General features: G+C 34.6%; 1 protein-coding gene across 1 annotated transcript in view; it reads right to left on the minus strand.

Annotated features, from left to right (window-relative positions):
• Positions 1-332: 332 nt before the first annotated feature.
• LOC103802702 (contactin-associated protein-like 4) overlaps positions 333-22,828 on the minus strand; it is a gene marked incomplete at both ends in the record, with an annotated part of 52,592 nt that continues 30,096 nt past the window's right edge. The window contains 4 exons of the mRNA XM_009075221.1: positions 333-551; positions 5,301-5,471; positions 14,324-14,451; positions 17,918-18,074. Of these exons, the coding sequence (XP_009073469.1) occupies positions 333-551; positions 5,301-5,471; positions 14,324-14,451; positions 17,918-18,074 (675 nt within the window). The remainder of the gene's footprint in view (positions 552-5,300; positions 5,472-14,323; positions 14,452-17,917; positions 18,075-22,828) is intronic.

Here is a 22,828-nt window from a genome sequence, read left to right on the forward strand (position 1 = left end):
GAAATAGCACATCTTCCCTCAGCAGATTACATCCTCTCGAATAAATGTTGATATTTATAGATCCTTGGGTATCCCTTCAAACAAACCTCAAAAGAAATAAACTTCATTTGAAATCCTGTCTAGCAATAACTATAGGTTAAGGCGTTCAATTTGTAATCTCAAAGTAGTACAACATTTCCATGGCTTTTTCACAAAGGCTCGCATGTCATCATACAAATGGCTTTCAAAAGACTTAGCTGCCATCCGTTTTAATTTGGCCCCCCACCCCACCATGTTCCTTTTCATATATTTATGATGATAATTGGGAAAGATTCTGTGAAATTAGGGCCTACCTACAAAAAGCTGGCTGTTGAGCTGCAAGCGAATATGCCCATCAGGTGGAGCACTGTGAGATCTTTGAGGAAGTCGATCTATTTGCAAGGATGCCTCTTTGACATTTCGTTCAGCCTTCACATAATGCCACTGATTGTCATTTAAGGAAGTGAGTGATTGCACTATAACTTCATTAGGTCCATTTCCAACGTCAAATGAAAAAATCACTTCAGATGGAGCTAGAAAGAGGACAGTGATAACAAACATTTAAATTATTTCATAGTTCATTGATTCACAAAATCATTTAGTAACAGAACAAGTTACCTTAAGGTCTAGCCTACCATTGCATGGGATAAGATTGATTGTTTTAGGGGGAAAGTTTACTTCAGGAGGCCTACCCCTAAAGTTCATTCTTCACACTCACTGACTGAGAACAATTATTTATCCACAGCATGGAAACCAATTTGTTTGTGGATCCCTAGAGAGCATAGTAGTCAAGAAACAGTGAAATGTGCTAGCTTTGGTATTTTTCAGTTCAGATGAAATGCATCTCTCACTTACATGTAAATTGGTTGCCATCGTTAACTATAAATTATCACCATATAATCCAACCAGCATTTTCTACAGTCTATTTGCTTTTGTTTTTTATTCACACAGTCTCTACAAATATCAGAGGGCAAATTATGATGTTTATAAGACTATGTATACGATGATTAAAATTGAGTCTTTCTCTAGGCAGCTTTCATATTACATATCTTTATTGTTTGCTTTACTGTTCATAACTGAATTTTTGCAGGCCAAAATAATAAGGAATATGCCAGAAACTGAAGATCTGAAAACTGTGAATATTCACTCTGAAACTCTTTCACATATTCAAGCACAATTGTATATGAAAACATGAAATCCATAAACAGGGGATTGCCATAATTTTGAATTATTAAGGATTTTAGTAAAGTATTATAGGTCTAAGAAGATTCCATGAATCCAAAAAAAGGGTTCCAATCTACATAATTGAGTTCTGATAGAAAAGCAAAACAATTAGAAGTAGTCAAGGAAAATATACTCTCTTCAAACAACCCTTTCAAAGTGGAATTTACTGACTTAAAATATTCAATGCAATTTTTTTTTAATTTTCACTTTTTAAAGGTAGATTAGACCTTTTACAACATTTACATCCACTTTGGTCAACCTTTAGACTTGGTAATGCCACATGTTTGCAATCCCTCAAGCCCTGAAACCTATTGTTATGAAGTATTTTTCTCTAAGAGTGGAACCTGAGAGATAAAAGTAAAATAATAAATACACAAACCATTTCACTTACCAAATAAAATATGGCATAATGTAGCCAATTTTTAAACAGAATGCCTTTTGCAATAAATTACCTCTTCTCCTTAAAAATCAACAGTCTTACACAATAATAAAGAAATAACTGATGTCTAAAACAGTTCCATAGTAAAAAGAATTTTAGGATAAATTTCTTTTGTTTGGACAAAATTGAGAGCTCAGTCTCCCTTTACTGAGAGATAAAAGAAAAAGAACCCAACCACACAGCAGGAGAACAAAAGCAACAGAAACTCCATGTGATTGGCTATAGAGAATTTCTGCTGAATGTTACCTTCTGTAGGGAGGTCTTTGTAATCCTCTGGATACTGTTGGAGTGAAGCCCGAAAACACAAATTCTGCTCTGAACTCACTGAATGTGCCTATTAAATAGCATATCAGAATGACAGATCTGATAAATAATGTTACTGTTTAGATTTTAAAGGCTAGAAAACACATAATAAAGATTTTGATATAACCACTGAAATAATTCATACCACTAAAAAAGTAATATAATCTTGAAAAACAGGAACCAATCCCAAAAGTTCCGCAGAGGAAGGTCTAAACAGCAAGGATGACTGCACAGTCAACCCTTAGAGCATCTGAAGACTAACCAGAATATGCCAGAAAAAGTGAAAAATATAACCACTTAACATTCTATCATATTTTAAGTATTTTTGCTAAAAGCAACTACACTACAAATTTGAAAGAAATTGTGTACTTATAAGGACAGTGGTGAAACCACCTGTGGAAAGTATGCCACGGGATGTGGAAGGATGCTGACCGGGTTCTAAAATTTGTCATCTTGCAAAAAAGAATAGAGGCAAAGAGCCCTTTGATCATTTCTTGGGCAGCAGAAGAAACATCCAGGAGTTCTCTCCTGGCACAAAAATATTTTCTGGGCTCTACCTACCTTGGCATTACTCAAAACTTTTTCAAGCATTGCACGAATCTTGTGAACCTAATGCATGCAAACATAGGCAAAGCACAGCTACAGATTGGCAAAGTGGAGTGCAAGATGAAGCTGATGGTAATCATGGAGATTTGTGAGTGGCTAGCTGTGGCTAAAATGACTAACAGAAGCACCACCACAGAGGAACATTCAGAGTATTGAGACTGAGCATCATATGCAGAAGCAGAAAGTGATTACCAAGTAATATGCTACAGAATGCAAAATCCAAGCACTTTTCTTAAAGGAAACAATTGAATTCCTGTCATCCTGGACAGTAAGTTGTGCATTTGGGCAGACAAAGGCTAGCAGGAGCTGCATATTGGACTATTCTGAACTATTACCAAATCAATACACCATAGCGTTCCCAACCCTAATTTAAATTTCTGTTTAACTCATTATAAAAAATCCCTCAGTGAGTATTCAGTATAAATCAGAATTTTGGCTAGAGTGTGTAACCTGTAGTCATATAAGTATTTAATAGGGTGCACTATTCAGAGTTGAATTGGCCTTGTTGTTTTCAACCACTACTTCTGCAGAAGATTTCAGGAAATAAGGAAAATACCACATAGGTTTTTTATAATGTGGTGAAAAAAAAAGAAATCAATCAAGTATCTTCTTTGAGATGATTCACCTACTCTCTGTTTTAAAAAACAATTAGGTTGCACATCTTCATTTTCGCAAAAGTGTTCTAGAATATTACATACAGATGCACTGCAGTGTTTATAACTTCATAAAACCAAAGTAACAGCACTAAGCTTCACATTTCCTATTAAAATTCTTGATCTGATGCATTTTCACTTGCAAAGTTAGACTTCAAGGTCTAAAGATCATTACCACATAAATAAAAGAATTAGATAAAAAGTTTGAGTCAATAAAATGTCTAAAAAAGATTTTTTTTTCCAAGTACTGAATGTCAAATGTTAATAACATAGTGAATTTTAAACATTTTCTCACATATCATAATCTTAAGCAATGACACCTGACATTTATATTATTATTTATTATTACACAAATAAACGACACTAATTTATGTGGACCTATTAATACAACATCAAGTGCAGTTTGGTGATTTACATTCATGTCTATTCACATCTATAAAACCGTATATGATGATGAATCCCAAAGGATCCTATACAACACGAAAAGTTCAAGGTGATGTTTTAATTTTTTTCTTTTTTTTTGAGAAAGGTGTTTGTGATGAAAATGCATATTGTTCATTTCTGACTGATATTGCCCTCAGTAAAAACAGACAGTTCTGGCTTCCCTACAAACAATCCCACCTGTAAGTTACCTATGACATACAAAAAATAATAGAGCTGTCTACTCAACAAATTAGGGTGTTCATGGAACTGAAGAAATATCTTTACATGCTACACAATAATTAGATAACTTTTCTTTTTTAAATGCTGAATATACAGATTGATTCAGCATTTTGCTTTCTCTCATGCCACACTACTCATGAGCCATGTACAAACCATAAGTATATAGAAGTTTGGACCCTTATGAATACATGGGACAGGTGACATGAGCTTGTCTGCATATTATTATTCTGACAAAAAACTTACGATCTTCTGCCAAAGGTCTGAATAAATTTAGTTCTTGGAAGCACTTCTTTAATGCTTCCATGATTTAACTGTTTATTTTGAAAACTGAACATCATTTATCAGACAAGAATATAATTGTTGCTTCAGAGAGTCTCCACTGAAGTGCTGACCTAGTATATTTTCTGTACTGCATGACACTGAGATGATAATGCTTTAAGCAGTTCACAGAATTTTAACAGAAGGCAGTTCATACTCTTGATAAACATAGCAAGAACAATATTGAAAGCAAGATAGCTTTCAAGTACAGCACTATTGTTTGAGATAATGTAAAACAAATTGATTAAGCACTACACAATATTGCATAATTAAACTACCTACAGAAGAACACAGTAGTGTTTTCCTGTTTGTTTCATCAACATAAAACATTAACATGAACAAAAAAAGAAAGCATAATATTCTATTTTTTAACAAAGAATCACTAATGTTTCTACAGTAATATTTTGCAATGTAAGATATATATTTACTTGTACTCTTCTATGGGAAATACTGATGTCTGATAGCAAAATGGATTTGTAAAAATATGAGGAATTGTATAATCCCAAAGTAAAAAATGGTCTAAAGATCTCTGAATCACCTGATGTGACATACTAAATTAATCCAAAAGAATTTTTAAACAATGCTTCATTCATTTAAATATTCTCCCTTTTACTAATGAAGAATTTAAAACTGAAATATTGAGTCAATTAAGATAAACCTTTCATTGTGCATTGGTCATCCTACTGGATTACATGCATTTCATATTTAATTTTCTCTTATGCAATAAACATTTATTTGCTTTTAAAAAAGTAAGGATTTGGGTATGTAATAAAATGAAATAATATTTAAAATAAAGAAAAAAGATAAGAAAGTGTTACCAAGGAGAAACAGTCAGCAGTTAGGGGCTGCTTGAAGTCCTCTTAGATTAAGAAACCTCTGGGGCAGAAAATATATTTGAATGGGTATTTGTATAATTTCATTGCTGACATTTTTTAGATAATGATAAAGATCCAGTAGTTGTAGTGGAAGTAATAAAGCAAGAGAACAGTTTTAAAATATTCCCCCTTTAAATTAATTCTCATTTAATCAAACTGAAAGCAGTAATACCAACAACAGCCATCAGTCACATTACTTACAGGATAACTCTATCCTTATGAAGTCTTGAATTCCCAGGTTCTCTAAAAAAACTCCTGAGGAAGCAGTAGTTTTAAAGAAAAATGAGACATCTGCACTGAGCTCTCCATGGAAGGTGGGGAAATGCAGATAGGACGTCTCTGTGTTGAAGGAAGCTGAATTCCAAAATGTTCCTGGTTATCAAAATGAAAGATTGTATAAATACAGTGTTATCTAACATTGCCAATATAAGTTTTATAACTTATAAACAAATGCCTAGGTCTAAGAAGGGGTTGCAAGGTTCAGAACATCTAAGATCCACAGAAGCCTGATTGGTCTATAAAACAAAATAAGTAGGGGTTCTTGGAGATGGAGAAAAATGATTCAGCAAGAATAAAGGTGCCCAATTAATAGGAAACAAAATGAATTGCATCTCATCTAGGAAGTCTAGTTATAGCCCAATGTATCCTTTCATGAAGCAGACAAACATAACTACTTTGAATGAATGGATACCTACATTATAGTAGTAGTGACTGCAGCAGATGGGGTTGTTTAGCCTGGAGAAAAGGAGGGTCAAGGGAAGCCTTATTGCTCTCTATAACTACCTGAAAGGACATTGTAGTGAACTAGGTTCACGACAAGTGACAGGATGAGAGGAAGTGGCCTCAAGTTCAGCTAAGATATTATGAAAACTTTTTTCACTGAAAGGGTTGTAAGGACTTGAAAAGACTTTTCAGGGAAGTGGTGGAGTCACCATCCACAAAGGTGTCAAAAAAACATGTAGATATTGCACTTGAGGACATGGGTTAAAGATGAACATGGTGGCAGTGGTAGGTTGATTGTTGGACTTAATGATCTTCAAGGTCTTTTCAAACCTTAATGATTCTATGACTCTGTGATTAGCTACTATAAACAATGGAAGTTGTTATATATATTTTTCAGATAACAAAGGAAATAGTCCTGTTATCATTGCAGTCCAGTGAAGTTTTGCCAAATATCAAAGAGTGTAGGACACGTACCCTAGTAATTACTCTAGAAGGAATTAACACGACAAATTATGAAGGTATCTTCTTCTTTAGTTGACTCAGTTTAAAAGTTCATACACATTCTTACATGATAAACAATGTAAGTCAGTATTACTCAAAGAAAGTTTACAAGATCAAATATTTCTTTAAGCTATGGATTCATCATAATTTTCTAGATTTTGTTACTGATTATTAAAAAGCTTATGTAAAATCTTTGATAATATCCTCTTCTAATACATAAATACTCTCCATTTATGGTGCTCAACTGGAAGTGCCTTATTATTGCTGAATTCTTACAGATATATCTGTATTTCTTTATTAAACTATATTGCTTTCTAAATCAAGTGAGGCATTCAATACCTTTAACTGATCAAGGTCGTTGCACATTCTCTTGATAATATTGTGATCTGGGTCTAAATGTTACACAAAACAAAATTTTTTTGTTTTTAGAATGGGAAGGGGGAGAAAATAATCTGAAAGATGTTAATATTTCTCTCTTCACTGCAAAATCAAACCCTGTGATATGATGTACACAGAGGCCTACTCCACAGCCCAGTGAAGTAAAATTAAAGTCCATCCCTCATTCCTCCAGACCATTTTTTTGCAGTTTCAGTAAGGGTTTGGATCCCACACCTAGAAAAGCAACATGGAAGGATTTTCACACCTATTCTGGCAATTGCTTGTTGTGACATTTGACACTTGGGAGTACTGCCAGCCATCACAAGTTAAACCAGCCATCAGGACAACTTTCACATGGTAGGACAGCTATGAACAGATGGCGCAGGCTGGGACAGGAAAGTGGAGCTTTGCACCTCGCTCTCCTGTGCTGCTTGACAGGCATCTTGAAGTTATCATCCTGTGAAAAGTGCCTTCAGCCAAAGGCAGCAGTCCCATTGTGGGATTAATTTTAAGCCCATGTTCCTCAGCTGGTTATGGCTCCCACAGAGCAAACATCACAACATTTGTGACTCAAGTATATCACAGCTATTTAAAAATAATGGGCTGGCTATTACCAGCAATTCAGATGCAATAGGAAGTTTAATACTAGTAATTTATACAAAATTGGCACAACATTGATAGCAATTAGAGGAGAGACAATAGTGGCAGTAACAGTCCAGTAAAGCAATGATACAATTAGCTTCAATGAAGCATTTGAATGATCACTGTAAATCAGAATGCAGTCCTTGGAGGAGGGCAGGCATAGGAAGTTTTATTTTTTCTCTCTTTACTTACTGTCTTCTTTTATATAGCTGTTCTTTTTCTCAGCTCTGAGAATTGTGTGATTTATGAGTGTTAAACTACTGTATCAATAAAGCAGGTTAAATATAGATCTAGGAAAAGTATATTACAAAGTATCTTATGCTGTTGTTGAGAAAATAATTTCTTCACTCTACACTTCATTCTATCTGGCTCACAGTGTCCTATTTAGTTTGCTGGAATTGCCAAACACCATGTAGTTAGGAAATCAATAATATTTAACATTTTATCCAAACAGAAAAATGGCAGTCTTCCTCTGAGTAAAAAGGTAAGATCCAGTCTGTTATAAATGATAAATATGCACATTTATATTAAAAAAATACTTTAGCTTTTGGCATTTATCAACTCATCTTACCAACTTGAACCTGTAAAGTGAAAAAGGGACAAATAAGAATGAGACAGAAAAATTGCTCATTTTAATGTTGCAAAGACATCAAAAGTGACTCTCAAAAGAGTTGTGCAAGTCCAAAATTTAGCACTCTTCAAGTTTTTAATCAAAACTGAAATCTGTTTGTCATTTGTAACAATTCCTCATGACATCTCTAGGTGTGCATCATTCACTCTTTCAGCGTTAAACACCAGCAGAGACAGTGAGTGTTGAGGCAGATAAAATAAAGAACTTATGTTGCTGAACAGTATTTTTGGTATATATATTTTTTTAAAAGTTTTTCATCTCCCTCAAACAAAGCAAATCTCTAACTGACATGACAAACAAAATACTTCCCATCTCTCACATACTAACACAGCTAAGGTACAATGCTTTTAATCTGGAGATGCCAGTTGTGTTCTCAAAATAGTCTATTGTCTTTGTGAAGATGACTTTTAATATACCTGGCATCTTTCCCATATTCTCCTTCTCAGAGTGAAATGCTTAAAATGTACTGAGAAAGCATCCAGCAGAGAGTGCTCTTTCCTCTAAGAGCCAGCTTCTGGTCTGTGGTACATCAACAGGACCTTTGAATTTCACTGGAATGTCACTGTGATCAGATTATACGTGCACAGTGGTAGCAGTATAGAAGCTCACTGCTGTAGAAATGTGTTCATTGTCAATTGCAGAATCCTGTTACTTTATCCTATCTGCATTACTAGATTATCTGATTTTAAATACCAAGAGTTGATTGACATTTTGCATGGTGACATTGGTCTGTTCCTCCCTATCTAGCCTCTTAAACTGATCTTTTATGTGATCATTTATTATTAGAATTATAGCAGTTTTGTTTGTCTGCTTGCTTTGCTTACATTTGGCACTGTTCGGTTGGGTGCATGGAAAGGTGGGGGGAATGTTTTGCTTTATTCCCATGCAAAAACCAAGCAAGAAGGTCTTAATTACCTATTACGTGTTTTAGTTACATGTATTTATTTTCATATTTGTGAAATATTTCTGTCAGAAGGACAAAATTACTGAGAAGTATGCAAAAATTGATTCTTCTAAAGCTTTCCTCCTAATGTTATGAAGTCTGACCAGCTGGCAACTGTTTGCCTCTGAGAATTTGGGGAGTATAGCTGCCCCATCTGTATCACTACTTCACTACACTGCAGCTTATTATAAGATTCATAGATAAAAGACAGAAGGGAAAGCTGTGATCATCAGCTTCTGATATGCAACAGACAACACAAATTCCCTGAATCAATACTTTGAAAAAGTATTTATTCTAGAAAAAATATTAAATTGATTCAATTAAAATATGTCAATTTCTGGAAAATTCACAAATACTTCCATTAAAATCTGTCCATTTCTGGAAAATTCACAAATACTCTTACTGTCCATTCAATTATATACAAGTATTCACACACCCTCAGACCATTGACCCAGCTTTAAATACTGACCACTCCACTTAAGTTGAACATGTCACTGCAAATTTTGCCTGAATTAAGCAAAAATATTAATCTTAAGAAGCTTTCACTAACAAATGCACCTCAACTTCTTTAATGCAATCCTTTAACCTTATATCCTTTTTACGTATTGTAAAACTGTAACCACAGACTTGTATTAACTTCTCAATTATGCAGGAAACTGCAAAGAACATCAAAATAATGTTGATTGGACTTAGGTTAGGACAAATATAAGTTAACAATAATTAATAACACAAAGCTAAATAAGAGGAAGAAGTGAACATTCTGTATACAGATACTTCCGCTATTAACAAAGACATGCCCTGATTTCTCAGGCTAGTGCAGAGAGATGAAGCATTTATTGTTTTGCTAAACTTAGAAAGCTACTGTGCTGCTTTAATGAAGATATCATTTATGATTGGTCAATACAGTTAGTCTTTATTATATCCAAAGCTTACACTAGTTGTTTTAATTTTAATTTAAATGTCAAACTGGGAATTCACATTGAATGGATTATTTGCTTCCATTTACATGCTTGTGCTGTCATTTTGCAGTTGAATTTCTAAATTGCTTTACATTTCCATATTCTTCTAGAACTTCTTTGCTATTTTCATTGCATCTTGGCATCTTATAATTAGCTAACTCTATCACAAATGCTGAGAAAGAAATAATTTATATTTGAATGTAACCTTTATAACTTTATGAAACAAAATATACTTGTATTGCTTTGGTTACTTTTCCTTACAGAAGACTACTCTTTCCTGCCTTGCTCTACCAAACATAGTTTGGTTTCCTATAAGTAACATACTTTATTGAAGAGATCAATCCATAAACCCTGAAACAAAAAAAAACCCAAGTACAGTAATGGAACATTAAATAAAAGAGTGAAAATAAAAAATGTGCAATGATGAATAGGCAACTTCTGCAAGACTGTATTCAAGTTATGATACATTACTTTTTATAAGTACCTAAATAAGTAACTCTAACTTGGAAACTTAGTCAAGGAGTGCATGGTTTATGACAATTCAATTCAACATATTATTCATGGGTCTACTTGGTTTTGCTGGAGGCATAAACAATTATGTTTCTCTCTAAGTAAATGTCCTACAAGGAATAGATTATTGATACAATGAGAATTTATGAACTCTTAGTTTTGAATCATTTAATGAAGTACTGAATGTATTATAGATACAACTAAACCTTCTCCCCCATGTTTTTCACATGACTGTCAGAAAGAATAAAACCATGTTTAATAAAGGGTATCCCCTGTGAAGTAGAATTGTATAATTTAGTTTTAGAGAGTGGCAGAAGCAAAAATAAGCAATCATCTCTCTGGAGAGTACTCAAATCACACTGTGAATCCAAGAATATCTATTCTTCCTTGTTCAACAGCACTTCTGAAAATTTTTCAGACCTTTTTTTGCATTCCTCACCTATACAAAGGTAAATGCCATTAAAAGTGCATTTAATCAGATCCTCACGGGTGTCTGCAACCTCAAATTAGAAAAAATATCTTAATAATGGTCTGCTTTCTTCCTGCAGCTTCCAAGTGCTTCTAATATGTTATTGCCGGTCTGGCAAGCAAGTTTAGACTTAATTCATCAACTTTGTTTAGTGTGAAATTAATATGCAGGATTGAGAAACTACTGAAACTCATAGTTTTTTACATTACTGTAAAAATTAACATTAAAGAAAATGTATCATTATATTCTATATGAAGAAATATAGAAATAAACTTTAATACAGTATAAATATTCTATAAATACCATTTCTTATGCATGACATATCACAGAATCAATTATGTTGGATAAGACCTCTGAGATCATCAAGTCCAACCTTTGACCAGACACCTCCAAATCAACAAAGCCATGGCAGTAAGTGCCATGTCTAGTCTTTTCTTAAACAGCTTAAAACGGTGACTCTGTCACTTCTCTGGGCAGCCTGTTGCAATGCTTGAAAAACATTTATGTGGAGAAATTCTTCCTAATATCTGGCCTGGAGCAGCTTGAAGCTGTGTTTTCTAGTCTTGCTCTAGTCACCAGGGAGAAGAGGCCGATCCCCACCTTGCTACACCCTCCTTTCAGATTGATGTAGAAAGTGATAAAGTCTCATCTTCTCCAGTCTAAACAATCCCAGTCCTCATAGGACTTATTCTCTAGGTTCTTCACCAACTTCATTGCCCTTCTCTGGACTCATCATGGAAGCATCAAAAATATTTTTAATTTTGAGTATGACAATATCATAAGTTTCATTGTACATTATATAAAATATAAGATACATAAGATGTAATAAATTATATGAACACTTGTATTAATATCTTTTTTTATCTACTCAATATTTTTTATTAACAAGGTGCACTTTATTTTTATGCCAAAACTCTGTGATTTTACATTTCTTTTTCCTTCAGAAATTCTGTGTTGCTTTCTCAAATATAAGCCCTAATCTCCCTAAATAAATTTAATCCTTTACTATCCTTTACCATGTAAATGACTGAGAAAATTTGCATCATTACTGCATTTATTAAAGAATTAAAATTAAGGTTCTCTTTTCAAGGTGTTTGTTGTATTATTACCACTGTTATATTCTGAAGTTATTTCACTGAGCTTATTTCAGTTCAAAAATGCATCTTTCTGAAGTCAAATCATATAATGTATGACAGTACAAAAATACTTCTCTCAGTTTCAGACACTGACTTCCTGTGCTTGCTCATATGATATTTTATAATTCTCTATTGCAGCCTGTCTAGAAATACTGTGATTGTTCACCATCAGTGTGAAATTTTGCAGCAATTCAATCACTCAGACTAAGCAAACATTAAATGCAGTCATGGAGGTCAATGAGTATCAGAACTGTCTGTGTGTTTTAGTGATCAATCTGGGGAAGCTAGTTGACTTCCGTGTTTTAAGATTTGTCATAATTGAGGTCAGGTTATGTAAATAACAGTAGGTGCGAACTTGGAGAGTAGTGAAACTCAAATTCTCCCCACTTATTAATACTACATAAGCTCTAAATCCTTTTTTTCATGACTGTCTTTGTCCCTGGCTTTATTCTCCCTGGCCACAAGGGAGGCCTGCTGCACGATCAGCAGTGCAATTATGGCCAGTCAATTTGAGGGATGTGGTTATCCCCCTCTATTCAACACTTGTAAGACAATAGCTATATATGGCTTCCAATTTTAGTCCCTCTAGTAACAGAAAACATTGATAAACAGGAGCAAGTATTGTGAAGGCCACCAGGATGTTCAGGACCGGAACACCTGTTCTGCCTTTCAGGTTGAAGTAAGCAAGCTGGTTTAGCCTGGAGAAGGGATAGGTTTTCTGAGGGAAGCCCGGGAAACCTAAGGTGAAATCATCAAAAGAGGTTTTTGCATTGATGTGAGGTGTGAGTATCAAAGACACTGATTATAAGGTAACCGCACAGAGTTTCAGGCTTGATCTAAGTGAAAGGAAATTCTCATTGAGGACAGCAAGCAGTGAAACAGACTGCCCAAAGAAGTACTGCAGACTCCATCGTTGGGTGCTTCAAACCCCAGTTTGACAATGCACTGAGGGACCAGTCTGAACACATGGCTGATCCTGCTGTAAGCAAGAAACCTCCTTAGGTCCTTTCACTCTGAATTATGCCATAATCCTCCATTATACCATCATGATTTAACAGTTCTTTGATAGGTAGGATAAATGATCAGCTCGCAGTCAGGTGTCAGACAAGTGAAAAGGAAGAACCCAAAAGAGTTTTCTCATGTCTTATAAATTTTCATAAGAAAATTAGAATGCAGTGCTGTAACACGCATCTGTTAACAAATCCTCCAGGCATAATTATCCTGACAAGCCACAGAGATGACATAAAATAAATACATGATAATTGATATTTATTTATCTATGCAGTTTCCTGAGTGAGTGTAAAAGTACTGATCAGTACTTCTTTACTAGTATTCATAGCCTTTTGTTCATACACGCTGAAGAAATTTGAGAACCAAACGCAACATCATATGATGAAAGAGGAAAATCACATAATGAATAAAAATAGTAACTTGTAATTATTTTAAACAACAGAGAAGTTCATGAAAAATCATAAGGTAGCATGTGATTTAAAGAAATGAACCTTACTGAATATTGTAATACCTTCCTGAACTGTATACCAAATATAGCCCATTCAACTCTTTGATTGAGTTCTTTGGGGTGATCTATAGCATTTCTTCTCCTAACTTATGACTACAAACAGCAGCAGACATAGAATTCTGTGAAATAATGTACTACTGAACATAAACCAAGCATGTTCTCTTTGCCATTGAAGATAGAAATTAACAGGAAATAGCATCACAAATCTTCAGTAAGATCAGTTTTGTTCCACTTGTCTCATTTCCTTTAAATCATTCCTTCACACATGGTACTTTTCTGGTTACCATAAATACATCCATGATGTAAAGCTGGAATTACTGTGTAAATTTCTGAATTTCAAATTCCTATGTGGAGTTGAAATTTTACTTCTAGATATTGCATTCACTGGATTAATCTCTCATAGTAAGGTTTTCATAGCTGCATAAATATTCAGAGGACATAATACGGATAATGTTCTGTGGTGGAGGCATGTGTGTATAGTGAAGGGTATGTTCCCAAGATATAGTAGCCAGTTATGAATTCCCCCTCATCTAATGCTTTACTACTAACTTAACTCATACTGCAGAAAACCAAAATATCTGTTTGAAAACTATACTCACTTTTTGTTTTCACTGTTGATGTGCATAATGAAAAACATATTTTTACATTTCTATCCTGCTTTGCATTGGATTATGGCATTTTCCTTTCGAATTACAAAATGAACTGAATGAAATTTTTACAAAAGTCTATCATAAGCTTTTAACAAACAACATTTAATATTTATTGCAGTCAAAACTCCTTGTTGCTTAGCAAAACCCTGCAGTTGTTACTTACTGTCCCCACGGCAAAGCAAAGGCCCCAGTTGGTAAGCTGCTTCAGAATTTGGTCTGTGAGTATCTGTGATCACGATTTCTGTTACTGGTAGATGCTCCTTGTAGGAGAGGAAGCCAGTATCATTAGTCCTGAAAAGGTAAAATGAAAGCCACAGCTCTTTTATATGTTTCCAATAAACATATCGCTATCAGTAACACATTGCAGGGGAAAAGGAAAGAAATTCTGGGGAAAAAAGAAGTGTTGCAAAAATATATGTGTAATACAGGAACTGTGAATAGAAATTTATGCTTTAGTATAGATATTGTGCTCACTTGACAGGACTGAAGGAATTTCATGAGTAGTGAGTAGTTTTGTGGTCGTGCTTGTTTGCATAAGCATGAGAAAAGCCTTCTTGACATAAATGGGTACCTAACTGCTGCCTAGGCCAACGAATTTGCTCATGTGAGTGATTTTATGTTGCTGAGGACGTACTTATCTGTAATGGACTGTCTGTTCATTATGGAATATTTAACGGTTTAATATAACTTTAAAATAAGTCTAACTTGTTTTTCTTTTTTCACCTTGAGAAAAGTTTAAAAAATCAAACAGAAATATATGAAGTCATGCTGAGTGTATGGGAAAAGCAGTATATGCTACAAATATGTAACTCATAAAAAAGGAAATATGCAACTCAACAGTCAGAGCACATAACCATTACTTGCAATCTTAGGCCTAATTCATTGTTTAAAATCTTTCTCAACTTAGTCTCGGAGCTGAATGTTTAAATTTCATAAGCATCAGTTGTGGCCCTAAAATTGCTTCCTCTGAACCCATAGAAATATCCAGTCACTCAGGAACATTCTGGAAAATTCAATCTGTCATTCAAACCATTCATGGTTGAATTTTCCCTTTAATGGGCAAAGCAAATAGATCAGAGACATCAGTATAAACTCAGAGACGGGAGGTAATCTGGAAGTCACACTGCTCAGAGATTAAACATGAGACACACTTCAGCAAGCAAGCCATCTTTATCTGAGAATGTGGTTATGTGTAGCAATCTGGTCTCTCAGTACACAGTGCACTGGGACTAAGAGAACGAAGAGATTTCGTCCTTGTGCTGAATAAAGTTAGTAAATTTTTTTCTAGCTCTCTTCCTTCCCTTTCCTAGCAGCATGATCTTTCCCCTGAATACAGTTTCTGTTTATCTGTCTTGGAGAACAGTGCAAGAATATGTACACTTCTTTTTGTCAGTTAAATCTTTAGCTTAAGTGAGGAATGCAAAAGATTTTTTTTTTAAATGCTAATTTTTGATAAGGTGAGATACTGCAGGTTTCTACTTTAGAACTGAAAAAAACCTTCAAAACACCAGAAGTATTTGCTTCAGTAATACTATGATGAAAACAAAAGGAAACTGAAGAGAAACTAGTTTACCCCTTCTGCAGAAAGGATCTGCATTTTTTAGATCTTTAGGAACATTTTTTTTTAAAAAAAAGCTTTTATTCTGGACTTTCAGAAGCTTACAGATTTTGATTAGTCAAACAAGGAGTTTTAAAGTTAAATGTACATCCAATCTATGAAATGAGATAGATTTCACTATTAAATAGAATATTGAACACACATTTTCAAAATAACAGTGTGTAACTGGTTTTCTATGCACTAAAATGAGTGTACACATAACCCCTTCAACATTGGAGTCGCTGGGATAAATCTCCACTTAAAAATGGTAGAAGTGGATATAAACAGAAATGTAAACCTAAAGTCATTATATTTTCAATGCAATGCACTCATCATCATAAGCAATTTCCTCAAAGCAGTTATAGTAAAGACATGCACATCGTCCTTTTATCTACTTTATTACAAATACACTACCCTTACAAATCAACCTATATATGTGAGCATGGGTTAAATGAACCCTAAACCTGAGAAAGAATGTATTACATATATAAGCAATTATTCAAAATTCTGTCTTAAGATGCATTCAACTTTTAACACATATTTTGCTCAGATATTGCAACAGATATTTGCTGTTGAGAATCAAATATTGTTTTTATTTTTGTACCGTGTAGTAATAGGGAAATTTCTAGTGTTCTGTGTGTTTCATAGAATCATAGAATAATAGAATTTAAGGATTGGAATGGACCTTACCGATCATCCCAACTCCCCCTCCCCGCCATGGGCAGGGGCACCTCCTGACTAGATCAGCTTGCTCAAGGCCTCATCCAGCCTGGTCTTGAACAACCCCAGGGTTGGGGCAGCCACCACTTCCCTGGGCAACCTGTTCCAATGTCTCACCACCCTCAGAGGAAAGAACCTTTTCTCACATCCAGCCTAGACTTTCTCTCCTTCAGTTTGAAACCATTACCCCTTGTCCTATCATTGCAGTTCCTAACAAAGAATCCCTCTCCAGCTCCCTTGTAGGCCCTCTTCAGATACTGAAAAGTTGCTAGGAACCTTTCAATATCTCTTTAATGTCTCTTTATGTCTTTATTGGAGCAAGCACACCATTCCGTGTTTCACTGCAAATGCAAATTCTTTTCTCCAGAAAGTTTTGAAGCTTATGAAGAATTGTTCTTTGATGAACTCTGTTGCATTTGCATTTCTGTGTCTGCTGAGTTCCCTGCTCATGTTGAGAGAACAAGCATTTTCTCACAAAATTCACTAGTCACACCCTTAAAGGAAGAGTGGATATTTAGCTTGAGAAGAAAATTATGTATTGCTTCATTTTGCACACAGGAAGTGATTCCTAAGTACCCTGCTTATATTTTCTACTTTCAAAAATAGGTATTGATGCATTTTTAAAAATGCATATATTAACATACTCACTGAATTTGATTTATATGTTAAATGGACTTTACAAGTTTAAAACTCTAAAGTTTCCTCAGTAGAAAACCTTTCATTTCAAAAGTCCCTGTGCTTTATAAAGTCTTGTACTGCACAGGGACTATTATTGAGAAAGTTGTATCTGATCCTCTTAAGTGAAAAGTCAGGTTCAGATTTGACATTGTAACAAGAACTAATCTCTTACATTGCTTATTTGAATAGGATCCAAAATGACATCAGAGGATTTCAGGCACAAGTGGAAGGTCTGCATTCTATAAATATTTCCATCCCTTTACAACAGGATTCTATATGAGTGCTTTGCATTGCTGATAGCAAGGATGTTAATTCTAATTGTCTAAGTTTTAGATGACACAAAAAAGGTGTAAAAAGTCTAAACTTAAAAGTGTAGTTAAAACTTATGCTAAAAAATTAACATTTTCCCCCCAGAACCTTTTATTTTAGCTTTAATTGCTTTCAGTAGTCTAAAACTAACTGAAGTTGTGCTAAAGACCAGACCTAATGGTCTTAATATATAACATGCAATATACTACAAAACCAGAAAGTATTTTAAACCCTCCCCAGAATTCAGAGTCAAAGAATTAGCAATAATATTTAATGTATATAGTTACAATTTTGTGAAAAATCATGTTCTATAGCAAAGAAACAAGTGGTCCTATGGCAATTTATATTTCAAACTGCCTTGGTATTATAAAAGTCCTAAGGCCTGTATCTTTTCTTTCTTTACTTTTCATTATTATTAAAAGATATTGTGAATAAGCAATAGTAAAAAGTCACCATTCATCCCTGTCCGCGTCACAGTTGCAGTAATGCTGGGAATCGATGCACCTTCCCTCTAATCCACAAGCACATTTTTGTACAGCAGGCAAGGAACCTCCCCAGTAAGTATGAGTTTCATTGGTTCTTCCAATCCACCAGCTCAGTGGCACCCCACCTAAAAGGCAGGTTAGAGAAAATTAGTGCCTAGTCTTGTCTCCTACTTCTGTCAGCTTTCTCATCCAAACAGTTTTCCAAAATGTTAAGAAGACAAAAATCCCTGCTCAAATCTAAAACCTTTAAATGATTAGGAAAAAAAATCACCACCTTTACTTGATACATAATTATTCATTTTAATACTTCATTATCATGTATTAAATGACTGTCACAGGTTTTTGCTTGCATTAGTGGAAAAGGGAACTCACAGTCCCTAGCTCAGCCAGCCATGATATTAGAATCATTTATCTTAAGCAGTTCATTTATATAATTCATTTTAAAATGGTCCATGAAAGAGGAGATACCATCATTCGAAAAATCAAAGTAGTTTATATTCCAAATAAAGATCAATTTCAGATCTTGGAAATAGCAGCAATAGAATGAGGAAAGTTACAGAAATGGTCCCTATCCCACTACTCCGAGTACTGCAGAGTACTACTACCCATACCTGTGATTAACATTAAGGAGCTGAATAATGGTGTTAATCAGAAATGCCCAAAGACAGCTGTTAGGTCACAGACAGCAGGTTCAGAATTTATATACTCAGAGACAGCAGAGATCATGTTAATGGTGCTCCCATAAACAAGCCGATGTATCTAATGAGCAGAAGTCAGGATTCCCAGGACTATTACACCACTCTGTGGTGTGTCTAGTCAGCATTGTTTGTAGTAAAATGATAAAATGGGATGTTTCCTTAATGTTACAGTACTGTAGATTAAGTTTAAAGATACTGCCAAGCTAGAATACCAACAGAATAAATATCTTTAGAACAGGTAATAGCTAAAATATATGAAGCATAAAGATAAACCACCTCAAATGAGATGGAAGAAGGGTGACAGATGCATGAAAGTCAAGGCACGAGAAGAAATCAAGAACTGTTAAATTATAATTTCTTACAGATGCAATTCTTTTTTGCTTTCATTGGAGCTCCAAGTTTTCAGCAGCAGGCCCCCATGAAAAAGCTCAAATTTATTCTAGTCTCAACTTTACTTACAACTGCCACTGCTTATTAAACCTCACCGGCAGATAAGACTTCTGTTATGCTGACAGTCTTTCAGATCGTAAACATATTGACTGCATTCATTACCACATAACTGTTGGCCCAGCAGGCCGAAAAACAGTGTGAGCAGTTTTTGGAAAAGTCAAACTTGCATAATGGCATCAATGTCCAATATCAGTGTTTGTGTTTGGAAAACATCACAGGAGGAAGAAAACCCAGAGAGAGTTTATAAATAATTTATAATTTATAATTTATCACTTTGAAAAGGTTCCAATAACTAAGACTGTAAAAAGCAGAATATTTCTGCTGCTTCAACAGCATGCCTTAGCTTTATATTATAGTAATGAATTAGCATTCCCAGTATTTCGCTAGAGACACTGGGGTATGTTTAAAAGCTGGTCTCAGTTATTTGTTCATACAGCAAGGTAAGGAGAGAGTATTTACTGAAATGCTGCAAGTTCATACTGATTAGCCCAGATTGTTTTCCCTGTCTTGGCACAAAATACTGCCTAAGCAAAAGAAAGCCATTAATTAAGATGGCTAGAGATTTACTCATAATGATCACATAAATGTATTAACAGGTGACTTCTTTAATGAGATCATTTGCGAATGCTATCCGGGCTGATGGAATATAGTGCATTCTTGAAATACACACAGCTAAGAATTACTACATGGACTGCATGTTTCAAAAAATATTTCATGTAACCATCATCAAATTTTGTGCTTGTCAAGCACATAGTAGAAGTAGGAGGGATTAAACTGTGTAGGAAATTTGGTTAGTGCCTATTTGCATTTCAAATTCTGCTATTTCATTGTGTTCAAAATAAATAGAACACACTTGTTTGAGTAAAATGTTATTTCAATTTTGTTTCAGCATCAGGTGTGCTTCAGTTATCAGCTATGTGTGATTTAATGGGTTTTGTTTGATTTGTAATTCTGACTATAAAAGCTGTCAAAGAAACATGCAAAGAAATCAACAAGCAAATACATGAAGGTGATGTTAAACAGGAACACTTGGTGAAGACTGCATTCAAATGCTGAACAGATGAAATAACAAATAAGTTATCAAGGCCAAAATTTCCAATTAGATCACTTTACCTTCCTAAATTTCCCTCAATTTCTGTTAAAACATTTGTATTCCAAACAGAATTTTTCTTAAGCTTTTCTGAATAGGCTGAGCATCATATAAAATTTAACTGTAATTCACACTTACAACTGCAATGTTCTTACAAAAATTTCTAATGAAACTTCTGAAGTTTATAATGCTATGTCACACTGAGACACGAAAAGCTAGAATGCATGCCTGCTGGAAAAAAATAGAAATTAAATGTTTCACATAAAAATGTTTGAGAAATGCATTCTCAAAGCTCTTAAAAACAGAAAAAAAAATTTTTTTGCTAAGAGTTTTAAGTCTGAAATTGCTAATCTTCAGAGAGAAAAGTAGTATATTGTCTTGTCGCCATACTTCTCAATGTAAAGATATACCTTGAAGGAAAAACATGGAAGCAGAAGGGCAGAATACCCCTAATTCTTGTCTTTCCTCAGCTCTCTGATATCCAGAAAATGAAAGAAGCCTTTCACGGGATGGTATGACAATACCATTTTGAAAAGATATTAGATTTTTCCTTTTCCATAATATAACCTTAATCTTGGAAGGAGTATTTGATACTCCAGACGATCAGGCTGCTATCCAAAGGGACTTTGACAGGCTGAAGATAATGGGCTGACAGGAACTTCATAAAGGGAAATTGCAAAGGTCTTGACGCGGGGAGAAAGGTTCAACATGGCTGGACATGGTCCTGGGCAACCAACAACAGGTGATCCTGCTTGTATAGGGGAATTGGACCAGACAACCTATAGATGTCCTTTCCAACCTAGGCCACTTAGTGACTTATGATTCTGTGATTCTAAGACCATGAAAACTCAGACCATTTGCTGCTGCTGTGGTTCAGATGCTGAAAACAACATCGATTTCAATGGTTACTCTAGGCTCACTGATCAATGAGTTCCCTGAAAAAAAAGTACCAGCACATATATTCTGGAAAAAAAACTGGTATTACTATCCTTGCAGGTGAGATCTAGCCCTTCAAAAGCACAGAGCAGTCTCTATCTACAAAGGGGCATCTTCTTTACCCAGAAACATACTGTTTTAGTCTTACTGTAACTAATGGGTTAAAGATGATCTGTCCTTATTAAATCATCTACTGTGGTCACTACCCTTGAAGTAAAAAAGAGCAGCTCTCAATCCCAGGGTGTAAAAACATGAATTTTATTTTAAGGATGTGATTTCATTAAGAATGTTAGAAAAGAAATGTCAAAGTTAGTAATTCATCTAAACAGCTATGGAAGTGTGTATCTGGCCGCTTTCAAACAGAGAGGGAAACATGAACCCTAACTCTCATTAAGTGTTATTATTCCATCCCTGTATCATGAAACTCAGGATTGCCTTTAAGTGGCCTCATTATGGAATGCAAGGGAGACACTACATACTAGATCCTAGGCTGATCACTATATCGTAGCTTTCTTACCTCAGAGATCTCTCTCTTAGAACAGACTAAAGCCCACTCTTCAGAAGAATGGCAAGTTGCATTTGGTACAATCTCTGCTAGTATTTAAACAAAGAATGATAGTAAATCTGTAAACCTCTTGAATAACTTTCCCTTGTCTACTTACTCCTAGCATTCAAAACTAAATTTTACATGACTCAGCACAATTCACTGGTAGCATTTTTTTAGCTTTTCAGAAAAACCCATATGTATGTGCAAAGTCCTTGAATTAAAAAACAATAAAATTTAAAAAATCTTGACATTCTCTGCTTGAAGTAAAGCAGGGGTTTGAACATCTAAACACAGCTTTAATTTAGAGTCCACAGGTAAAAGGAAGGCTCAGCACAATATCTTATGCTGTGCAGGTGTTTTCAAACAGATATTCTGCCAAGAGAAAATACTAGTCTAAAAAGTCCAGACATGTCCACAGCATAATTAGGGAAAAAGAATGCATAAGGAAAGAGTTTAGAGACAGAACCAGAGAGTGCTTCACTCAGAGGCCTTCTCTTTGTTTAATAGGAAAGAATTCCAAGATACCAGTCTTAGCAGTTTCAGAATTTCTGGAGAACAACTCAAACAAACTCACTAGTCTTTCAAAAAGCAATAAACAATGAGGTTTTAACCTTCACATTATTTGGAGTACTTAGAATGGATTTTCAGTGTAAAGTCTGTTAACAGCAGCTCTGTGTCAGTGAGAGTGAATATGTAAGTAGACTACAAAATTTCACTTTTAATTAAGTACAGCAGAGGATCTGTATTTATTCCTTGAAGCAGTTACAGTTTTTTTCAATAATCCACATTTTAACTATTGTGTTTTTTTATGAAAGTCTATATTGGACAGTAAAAATATAATGTTATTGATGCTTTTTGTCAAGCATTCGCAATATGCACCTTGTGTGCACATTAACTTCTCCGGTATCTATGCACTAATATGTGTTCTTTTAAAATGGTATTTCCTCAGTAATTCATTAAAATTAAAAATCCCTGGAAGACAGAACAAGAGAAGCTCTGTTATTAATAATCTCTGTTAATTTAAAAGTCTTATGAGAGAAATTAACTTTGAGAACTTAATTCTCTGAAAGAATATCATTATAAACTGACATTGTTTTTCTAGTTCAGGTATCTCCTGGCAACTTACAGGAATCTGCGTACTAGATATTTGAAATGGTT

Source organism: Acanthisitta chloris, unplaced genomic scaffold (genome assembly GCF_000695815.1).
Source record: "Acanthisitta chloris isolate BGI_N310 unplaced genomic scaffold, ASM69581v1 scaffold5585, whole genome shotgun sequence".
Taxonomy (NCBI): Eukaryota; Metazoa; Chordata; class Aves; order Passeriformes; family Acanthisittidae; genus Acanthisitta; species Acanthisitta chloris.